Source organism: Gymnodraco acuticeps, unplaced genomic scaffold (genome assembly GCF_902827175.1).
Source record: "Gymnodraco acuticeps unplaced genomic scaffold, fGymAcu1.1, whole genome shotgun sequence".
Classification (NCBI taxonomy): domain Eukaryota; kingdom Metazoa; phylum Chordata; class Actinopteri; order Perciformes; family Bathydraconidae; genus Gymnodraco; species Gymnodraco acuticeps.
The window spans coordinates 273296-284327 of NW_022990277.1; the positions used below are offsets into that span (position 1 = coordinate 273296).

The 11032-nt window shown below is 39.0% G+C and overlaps 2 protein-coding genes across 3 annotated transcripts; both read left to right on the forward strand.

Moving 5' to 3' along the window:
- The first annotated feature begins 1834 nt into the window (after positions 1-1834).
- Positions 1835-4198, forward strand: LOC117549645 (homeobox expressed in ES cells 1-like). The gene is made up of 4 exons (XM_034221701.1): positions 1835-2060; positions 2655-2800; positions 3200-3301; positions 3840-4198. The coding sequence occupies exons 1-4, from the start codon at positions 1958-1960 to the stop codon at positions 3999-4001; spliced, it is 513 nt and encodes a 170-aa protein (XP_034077592.1). The 5' UTR covers positions 1835-1957; the 3' UTR covers positions 4002-4198.
- A 535-nt stretch (positions 4199-4733) lies between these two features.
- LOC117549639 lies at positions 4734-9760 on the forward strand. Of its 2 annotated transcripts, XM_034221694.1 has the most exons (8): positions 4734-5801; positions 6336-6446; positions 6537-6658; positions 6792-7042; positions 7353-7729; positions 7998-8239; positions 8344-8519; positions 8772-9760. In XM_034221694.1, exons 7-8 carry the CDS (start codon positions 8473-8475, stop codon positions 9706-9708), a joined length of 984 nt encoding a protein of 327 aa, XP_034077585.1. In that variant the 5' UTR covers positions 4734-5801; positions 6336-6446; positions 6537-6658; positions 6792-7042; positions 7353-7729; positions 7998-8239; positions 8344-8472; the 3' UTR covers positions 9709-9760. The 2 variants fall into 2 exon arrangements, with proteins under 2 accessions (XP_034077585.1, XP_034077584.1); XM_034221693.1 differs by lacking the exon at positions 6792-7042 and having other exon boundaries at positions 4734-6446.
- Positions 9761-11032: the final 1272 nt, after the last annotated feature.

Sequence of the window (11032 nt, forward strand, 5' to 3'; positions counted from 1 at the left end):
AGCACTAATGTGAATGCTGAATGAAAGAGGGTGCAGCTGCCTTTATTCATAACTGTGCAGCTCTTACACTGCGACTCTGAGGGGTCAAGCACAGACACAATAACAATGAAAACTGCTGCATACAGATTATTTTGTATTTGCAACCTCGTGTTAAGAATCTTGTTGCAATTGTTTAAAAGTTTGAATGACCGTAATAAACGGACCTTTGTCTTATTGAAATTTTTCTTTGGACCTTTAAGATTTGTATTTGAGTACCCCTGATTTAGAGCATCAATAAAAGCCATCCGCCTATTTTCTTGTGAATATAACATTGAATGAACATTAATTTTTGTCACAAGTTGCCAGGTTTGAAGTCCTCTAAAGAGACTGAAATGTGCTCAATTACTCAATATGACAACTGGAAATGCTGGTGAGTAGTAGGAGGATAAACTGTTTGTTCGGAGGTTGTCTCTCTGCGTAATTCCCCCGTAGAAAAGCTCTTTCTGAGGGATAAATAAACAAGTGTGCTTCAGGCCTTCATCAGAAGCTAATCTTCTCCTGAAAGGTCCCCCCCCCTGCTGCTTCTCCTGCTTTCAGACGCTACGAGCTGCATCTGCATCACAACACACACAGATTAGGATAATAGTATTAGTGGATCATTATTATTGCTGTCATTATCATCACTGCTATTATTATTATCATTATATTGAACTCACAGAGCTGCAGCAGAAGCATGGAGGCATGTTTTAGGGAAACTGATTTTCTACTTTGGTAATTCAGAAGAAAAGGGAGGAATTATGCTTTGTGTTTTTTATGAAAGGCTCCTCATCCTAATCAGACTGGGAAAACTCAGATTTAAATAAACACACATGCTGTAAACACAATGTTGTTGTTGTCTCCTGTGAAGTTTGCAAAGACTTCCTTTTTGTAGAGTTGCGAATTTTAGAATCAGATTTGTTTTTTGTATCCCGGAGGAAAATTGGGTTTTGTGACCATTTAATTTAAATAAATGCACTTTCACTTGCCCTGCATGAGTTATCTTAGTGTCAAATCAAACATTTTTGACTGTAGAAAACCAAATTCAGACCTCAGGAAATACTCAGAAGCTTTATTTCACCGTTTCTAAACCAAGCTATCAAACTAATCAAAGCAAGTAGCTTTTGTCAAGAGCAAAAGCTACTGGGGATCCTAATAAACAAACAAACACATGGAAACCTGTGAAGCCTAACATGCATGGTATTGGAGGTATCTATTGTAGATACCTCACTATGTAACACTCCTGTCCTGATTATGTACCATAAATAGCTGTGCAATTTATTCTACCAGCTTTAATACTTTTACCTGGATGCCAAACTGTTATTGGTATTGGATGTGTGTTTTGTAAATTGTGTAATTGTTTTATTTTTTATATTTTGATGCTTCTCGAGAGATATTAAGCTATCTTTGGATCTTTATTTGCGGTTACAATTGTACATTTCCCCCTGTGGGACGAATAAAGGTATTCTGATTCAGTTACTTTAACTTTGAAAGGATTAAAATAAAAGATAAATAAAAAAATGAGCTAAAATATATATCTTAAGTGAAGAAGTTAAAGGTAGAATGTATTTGAACATTAGAAGTAAAGTAAAAAGTGCTTCTACAATACATACCACTTATACAACACAATGCATACAGTGGTGTATTATTTAAAGATTTGAAGAGCGCACACTCACACACAGATTAGTGGTTGTAAGGAACCATAGGGAATCTCATTCACATGGAAAGCCTGTAATTAATTATAATTAATGGCCGGTGTAAATCCTCCACTGTCATTTAAAGCAGCAGTTTGTGTTCCTGCTGCTTCAGAAGCATTCAGACTGCAGACCCTCACTCTCAGCTGCTTTCAGACCTCAGACCTTATCCTCCCTGGTGAAGGAGAGTCGGTTTATGGAACTACTTTTCTGTGTTTGGCTGCAGGAGTTTTGGTAGATTAATAACTATGGCATCTTGTGTGAAAACTGAAAGGCCGGCGTTCTTTATCAAGAAGATTCTGGAGCTGGAAACACCTGAAAAGTTCTGGAAACTTCACCGACCCTGGGCAGGTGAGGGGGAAAGGTTTTATTTTAAACCATTGCTTGCAAGTTTTATTTTAAACCATTGCTTGGAAGTTTTATTTCCAGCCATCAGTCTGATATGCATTGTGAGCCTCTTGCTGTAGTGTTTAACATTTGTTATAGAATGTACCCTTAATTCCCTTTGCTTGGATAAGTAATTTACAATATTAAGGTGCAATTAAGCTGATTTGTTCCTTGTCAAATGGGCAGAGGTGTTAAGTAACTAAGTAGATTTACTAAAGTACGGTACTTTAGTAATATTTGGAAGTAAAGTAACATTTCCAATTAAAGCTTAAAAAAAGAAGTTATAATATGTTTTTAATATAATTTAAGAAGTTAAAGAAATAAAAAGATCAAATAAAATCACACATCTTCAATATTTACCATTAATACTGACCTGTAAAATATGATCTATTCATTAATAAACTGATTTTTAACTAAGTATTAACACATGTGAAAAAGGATGGCAGGAAAGTCTCATTTGAAAGCACTGGTGCCTCCATTCACTTTGTTGTTGTGAGAATGTATTGATTGTTTGTCAAAGGTTTTTAATGTGTAATTTCCCATTTTTTATTTCCCCAGAGATTGGAGCAGAGAAGGAGAACGTAGGACACACAATTCCCTCTAAACAAATATATCCTCCTCATCCTCATCATCCTCAGCAGATGAGGCCGACGTGCAGCTGGTACATCGGACGCAGACCGCGCACCGCCTTCACCAACTGCCAGGTAACACTATAGGTTTTAGTGCATTTAGGTCTGCTAGGCTAGAATCCCTGAAATCCTGTTTTATCTAAATTGTCTTTTAAGTACGTCATAAAGTTAAGGATGTGTGTGTGTGTGTGTGTGTGTGTGTGTGTGTGTGTGTGTGTGTGTGTGTGTGTGTGTGTGTGTGTGTGTGTGTGATGTGTGTGTGTGTGTGTGTGTGTGTGTGTGTGTGTGTGTGTGTGTGTGTGTGTGTGTGTGTGTGGTGTGTGTGTGTGTGGTGTGTGTGTGTGTGTGTGTGGTGATGTGTGTGTGTGTGTGTGTGTGGTGTGTGTGTGTGTGTGTGGTGTGTGTGTGTGGTGTGTGTGTGTGTGTGTGTGTGTGTGTGTGTGTGTGTGTGTGTGTGTGTACGTGTACGTACAGGTGAATGTGCTGGAGACAGTGTTTCAGGTGAACTGCTATCCAGGTATCCAGCTGAGGGAGCAGCTGGCTGTCAGACTGGAGCTGGAAGAAGACAGAATACAGGTAACACATTTTATTTATTTATATAAAGTATAAATCTAAACACACACTGTGCAAAGTCAGTTAATACAGTTTCCCAATGTTATTTATGATGAGAAAGCAAAGTAAAAATACACGATTTTCCACCTTAACACAGTTTAGAAATAGTGGTTTTCCACCATAGGCCCCACGGTGGAAGTGGGCCCCAGCATGGAGCTCCGCAGTGGGACACTAGTTGTCCTCCTGCCGCAGCATCAGGACAAAAACCACCAGACTCAGAGACAGCTTCATCCCACAGGCCATAAGACTATCATGCATAACATTCATCTGTTTGCAATTTACAAATTATTTATCTAATCCATCATATTCCATTTACTTGTATAAAGACTCTTCTTGCACTATTTGTATTTTCTCTTGCACTATTTGATCAGTTGTATCTGTTCTATCTCCCGTATATATTCATGTTGCTGTTGGAGGAGCCTGTGACTTAAGATGTTGTGCTAATGACAGTAAAGCCTTGAACCTTGAATCCTGCACCTCGTTAACTTTCCTTTTGTCTCAGATCTGGTTCCAGAACCGGAGGGCCAAACTGAGGCGGGCCCTGAGAGAGAGCCAGCTGCAGCTGGTTCAGACGGCCGTGGGTGACCTTGGGGTCAGACGGGAGGTCAAAGGTCACCTGGATCTCGCTCAGAGGCTCGAGAAGGAAGAAGAGAAGGGAGGATGACGTCTGGATTCACTTTTATTCATCAGTTTGTGTCTCACTGTCATGAAAAACTCTTGTTGACACATTTAAAATCTCCGTTAACTTACATATCCTTCAAAGGATTTTAGTGTTTACACCCTGCTCTTGATGAGTTAGTAATGTCTCAATATGTGAATATATTTCTGTTAATAATAATAAATTAAAGTATTTAGATTGTGTGATCTGTTTCGAAGCTTTTAAACTCATTAATGACAAAATATAATAATAATCCAACAGTATAATATAAATTCACTCTGAAATCTGCCATTCGACATGAGTTATTATGTTTTATACATTAATTACATTTTAATGCTAATAATTTTGTTATTTTACTAAAGTACACATTTCGAGAGCAGTACTTTTACTTTGAAGTGCTTTTTGTTTAAGTACCGGGTGACACCGGAGGGTGATCATTATGGTGTATTTGGAAAGCAAACAGTGCCACAATAGTCCATTATTTCAACGCTTTCTTAAAGGTCACCTATCATGCTATTTTTAGGCAATAGCATAGGTCTCAGATATATAAAAAAATATATAAAACATGTCTATGAAGTCACTTCCTGTTTCAAAAGTGCTGATTTTGGGTATAAAGCTTTAAAAAATAAAATAATTGATAATAAAAAAGGAGGGGTCTGAGCTCATGCGGGACCCGGCAGCTACTGTCTAAACTAAAGGCTGCCGTGATGAAACGCCATATCATGGATTATCAAGGATTCTCTCTGAAACAGTCTGGAGCTCAAAGGCTTTCTCTCTTGCCGGTTATACCACGGTTAGTGCTAGATCGTATACCTGCTGGGTTTTATGCGGCGGAAGTGACGTAATAGTGGTCGTGGATGAGACGGCAACTTTTGTTGCGCTCGCGCTCCAACAGACAGACACGTCTGTCAAGGATGCCAAAGCGCAACAAACAGGATGCTTTCACATAAAATATTACAAACACTGAAGGATTTCGAGGAAGCGTTAGCAGACGTGGAAGAAACAACGATCACAAAGTATATTGTGTACAAAAAGGAAGAGGTTTTCGGGGAAAATAGTAAGTTTGTAAGGTTAGATCTGAAATTTAAGAAACAACGATGACCAAGTAGCCTACATTGTGTCAGTAATCAAATAAGTATATAAGTATAAGTATAATAATGTATAAGTATATAAGTATAAGTATGTATGTATATAAGTAGCTAAGTAGTATAAGGGGCTCACAGAACGGCCGGTCGTCAGCGGGCCGGTACCGGCCGGCTCGGTTCGAGCCGTTCATTTATTCATCTTTTAAACGGCTGACAGAGGTCCACAGTTTCCCCGCAGCGAGGCTCCCCCGCCCTCCTGTTGACAGTTCACGAGCGTTCACACCACTAAAATGTTTATTTTGGTGTTCTGTGTTTTAATGCCTACAACAACTGAATTATAGGTTGGTAGTTTCAGCTTTCTACATAACCCATAGATTGATAAAAGCGAAAAATACGTGAAACTTTACTGTACATTCAGCAACAGGTTGAATTATCAGGCGTAAAGTTACTTAAGACATTTCAAATTCCGAGTTTCTTTCCAAATCTAAACTGACCAGTGTTAATGTATATTTTATGGATAAAATATGTATTTTTGTCACAAATGTTTCAATACAGACGTGCAACCTTCACCAGAGAAAAATATATACTGGCAGTTGAAATGTGTACCATATGATGGGGTGCCATTCCAACTCGTGGAAACCAAGATATATGGATGCCACGGGGAAAGGACAGGTGTACTCGGCAAAAGGAGAAGTACCATGCACAAAAAGATAAACAAGCGGTATATTTATGAATTGACATGCATTAACAACTTTAAATAATTGGTAAAGGAAAATTAAACAACTATTCGTAATATGACATGCATTATGGCATTCTATGACACATAACACTGTGACACATAACAACATAGGAATCAGCATTATGTAAATACGTAAGTCGTTTAAACTTTAGAGGAATAGGAAACAAAATTCAATGGCCTCTTCTGAGACAAAATAAAGGGGGATATCCTTCCTTTGTTCACCTACAGAACCCAACCAGCCCACGGTCATGACCTGGCACCAAATTCTTCCTGTTTACTTATTTTAACAGGGGATGGTATATCTGCAAAAATAAATAGACACAAACAGTACAGATGCAGGGGTAATGACATAATGTCCCACTAAACTACAGTTATATGAGCAGGACCTACACATATTTTAAAGAAGACAAAAGAAAGAACCATAGAAAAAATGATGTTCTCCATGTTATGGAGAGGAGACCATGAAAATGTCTACATAAATTAATATTGTATTTCTATACACCTTTTTTCTCTTAGCTTGAAGACCATGTCTTCAATGCAAGACGCCATCTTGTACAAAATACGAAGAAGATGGATTGCCCTGCCCAGATAACTGTCAGTCAGGTCATGAAATGTCCTGGTTTCAAGGTACAGCACAAGCACAGCACAAGTGCGTTCAATGCTATAATTGCTCTCGTGTCATGATCCCAATTGCCATGTCACTTTTATGTTCCCCAGATTGCAGAGAACAGTAAAGCAAAGAGGAGGGAGCTCTCCGCAGCACTAAAGGCCTTAGTTGCAGCTGATCCTTCAACAGTGATCCAGAAAGTGACCATCAAAACCATCCAACTGTTGGAGAGGTAACCATGCAACATCTATTCCTTTAGCTGCTATAAGAAACAAGATGCGAGGTACAATTTGTGCTGTACAAAGAGGACTTTTTTTTAGACAGCTTTAAACATCTATAATTACCCTGTTCAACGTCTTGTACAGGTAGCTGAACTGCGTGAACCGATGGATTCCAGAGTTGAACAATAGTGAAGCTCACCTTGGCTGGTGCCAGAAAGCTCAGTGAGATTAGACGTCACCTGTTCAATTTTGTAAATGACGAGCTGTTCCGGGGGGAGCAGCCACCTCCACGAACACGTCGAAGGTTTTACCCCACAGACAAGGACATCAGGAATATCTTATCAAGAACGAAGGAGGGAATACGTGAATCCAAAAATGACCAGGTCAATCTGCAGGTAATACACTGAGAGTAGAATAGTATTAATATTATTCTAGCCATGCACATTTTTGTGGGTGGTTAATGCACAACTTACAGAGTTTGTGACTTCACCAAGCATGGTCAGTTTTTTACATGATACATTGTCCTCTGAATGCAGGTGCAAGTAAGCAAAGCAAAGTAGCAGTATTTGGTTCAGGGTATGACCATTTTTCAAAATGCAACTAAAACTTCAAAACTGTTTTTGCCCTGATATGACAACACATGTTCCTAATGTTTGGGTCATGAGGCTACATGATGATAATGTCCAGTTACACTTTCATTCACAGCTTCTGACCCCCAGATGGTTAGTTGATGACTGCAAAATCAAGTACAGGCCAAGCCAGCTACAGGAGGACGGAACTGTCACAAAGCTGCTGTTTTGTTACCAGACAGCGAAGGCTTCTCCACCTGTATGGACAACAGATGTGCCTGCTTGATGCTACTTACCGGACGTGTCGTTACTCTGTTCCCCTCTTCTTCCTATGTGTACGTACAAATGTGTGCTATGCAGTGGTTGGCCTCTTTGTGACCCAGAGTGAGACAACAGCAGATGTCAAAGAAGCCCTCCAGGTGTTTAAGGAGTGGAACCCTGACTGGAGCCCTAGCCACTTCATGGTTGATTTCTCAGAGGTAGAGATCGGTGCCCTGGAGGAAGAGTTTTAAGGTGAAATTGCAGTAACTGTAGAAATCTGTTAATTCACAGAATATGAAACGTTAATTAAAAAAAGGATACATTTTACATAGTATTCCACCAACTTCAAAAATATAATCATTTACATGCAAATGTATGCAACAATCTACTTCAAAATATAATGAAGTCATCACCTCCACTGACAGAGATGTATATTTTGTCGCGTATACTATGTAATAGCAACGCGACAAAATAAAATGACAACATGGTGCAGGTAATATATCTCTTATATTTTATCCAGGTTCGAAGGTGCTTCTCTGCGACTTCCATAGCGAGAAAGCTTGGGTTGAATGGTGCAGGAAGAAAGACCATGGAGTGAGCAACGCACAAGACAGTCTCCTACCGCTTCTGAGAAGCATTGCAGCTGCTTCAACTCCAGAGGAGTTCAGCTCACGCCTTTGCAACCTGCAGGAGGCCAAAGTCTGGAAAGACAATGACAAAGTGAGGGCGTGGTTTTCAAATAAGTGGCTCCCAGAGGCTAAGGTGTGCATCAAGTTGAAATATTATATTTACTTTTATATTATATAATGTGTTGAATTTGAAGAGTCTTCCTTTTAATTTGTTTTGTCTTTTTTTGTGTTGTGTAGAGATGGGTGCACGTGTTTCGGGATGAAGATCTCAAGGTGGCCATCTACACCAACAATGGGGTGGAAAGACAAAATGAAACCCTAAAGTATTCTCATCCTGAAGGTTGTAAGAACTGCAGCCTCAGTGAAATGCTCACTGTGTTGGTAACTGACTTCCTACCAAGGACATATCGGAAGTGAGCTAAAAAATTATTACTATGATTATACGTATATATATATTTAAATATACATACATACACACACACTTGTATATATATATATATAAATGTAATGTTCGATAGCTTTGTTTCCAACATATTTGTTTGATGTTGTTCATTGTTGCATATGTTTCTGAGACAATTGTATTATCAAATACCATATCTATATGTCAGAGAAAGCAAACTGTCACAGAGAGACTTCTAAGATATTGTTCTCTTCTCTTATTGAAGGTACATTGAACTGAACGTCAAGTACTCCTCAGTCTACAGAAGGTACAATGAGAACATGCCAAAGTTCTTAAAAGACAGACCAAGAAGTGGAGCAGACCATGTGATGTCAAGGCTTACAGAAGCCCAGTTTTATGAGGCGAATGACGTTGTTGCAAAGGGCAATGGCATGTTCCATGTCAAAAGCCAAAGTCATCCTTGCACAACATCAACATCAACTTTGGTGAAAGTATCATCATGCCATCGTCGTGCACCTGCAAAGACTGGGCAAAGCACAAGTTGCCCTGCAAGCACTTCTGTGCTGTTTTTAATCATGTGCATGAATGGGGTTGGGAGAAACTGGCATCTAATTACAGATAACCCCCTCTTCTCCCTGGATAATGCATGTCTGGGACAGACTTCCTGTGAGAGGGATGGCAGCGGCAGATCAGACATCACAGATCATACATATACACCGGTATCAGTGGAAATGCAGTCACCATGTCACGCTTTGCCCGAAAGGAAAAGACCAAGAAAAGTTAAACAAAGAAGGGAATGTGCCAGTCTCTTGCGTGAGATTACTGACTTAACATACCATCTGCAAGATGAAGATTACCTTAAAACGTTAACTGACCAACTGACCGAGATCTTGGAAGATGTGAAGCTACACACTCCACATGATCAGAGCCTTCCTCTGACGTTCACACCTAAGAAAAGGAAGAAGGAGATGGCCAACCTACCTGTGAAAACCGTGCCACAAAAGCACCCATTCACAAACAGGCTGCTTTGCAGAAGCTATGAGGTTGAACTTCCGGGTCAGCATGAATTTGAAATGAACTTTGTAAAATATTTAACTGTACAGTTCGGCATTCATATCTTTATTATTATTAAATCACATATTGTTTTTATATATTGTACAATGTGCAATTTGACTTTGTATGTAAATATTGTTATTTTATAGCACATTTTAACTTTAACTTCTTATTTATCCATACATATGTGTATTCTATTTAATTGCAACTTGTATTGCAACATTTTTACTTTAACTCTGTAAGGTTACATTATCCTTTTAGTTTTTTTATTTATCTTGTATTGCACATTGTTATTCTTACTTCCTATGTTAATGTTCATCTTTTAATTGTATTTTATTATATCTTTGTTGTATTGCCCTCTTTTACTTTCACTTCTTATTTCAACATAAATATTGTTATTTAAAATCATATTGAACATTTCTGCTTTCATTTCTTGTTTGTTTTATATGTTTATATTAGGGCTGTCAGTCGATTAAAATAGTTAATCGCGATTAATCGCAAATTAATCTCACATTTTTGATCTGTTCTAAATGTTCCTTAGAGGAATATGTTTCAAGTTTTTAATACTCTTATCAACATATGAGTGGACACATATGCTTTATGCTAATGTTTATTATCATTTGAACAATGACAAATATTCTCATGAATATTAAACACAACAACCTGGAACCTCTCTCATACAATAATACAATACAAATGGTGTGTGTGTGTGTGTGTGTGTGTGTGTGTGTGTGTGTGTGTGTGTGTGTGTGTGTGTGTGTGTGTGTGTGTGTGTGTGTGTGTGTGTGTGTGTGTGTGTGTGTGTGTGTGTGTGTGTGTGTGTGTGTGTGTGTGTGTGTGTGTGTGTGTGTGTGTGTGTGTGTGTCAGGGGCAGATCTAGACAAATATTCATGGGGTGGCAAGAGGGTGGCAGGAGATTTTGAGGGGTGGCATCCCCTGACAGAAGTATATGCTGATTGAAATCGCAATCATATCAATCAATTAGGGGTGTAACGGTACACGTACCCGTACTGAAATTATTCGGTACGGGCCCTTCGGTTCGGTACACGTGTGTACCGAACGAATATAGCGTTAAACGTAAAAAATTGAGAACAACTTTCTGGAAGTAATCTCAGGTATATATCATAGAGCGACCAAGTCATTTCATTGGACGAGAGGCATACTATGAGAGCTGGTCAGAGGGATGCGTTCAAATGTAGTCAGTAATTTGAGGAACTGTCAAAATGGCGAACACAGATAAAGTTGAGCTTGAAAATCCTCCAGCATCATTGAAGTCTCCGGTTTGGGAACATTTTGGTTTCGCAGTTACGTACAAGGATGACGGACAAAGACAGGTGGACCGAACCAAAGCTGTTTGTCGGCATTGTTCAACTAACATTGGTTACGCGGCTGGCAATACATCAAACTCATTTGAAAAGGCATCACCCGAATGTGAATATCACCGGTACCAAAAGACTGAAGTGCAAACCCAAC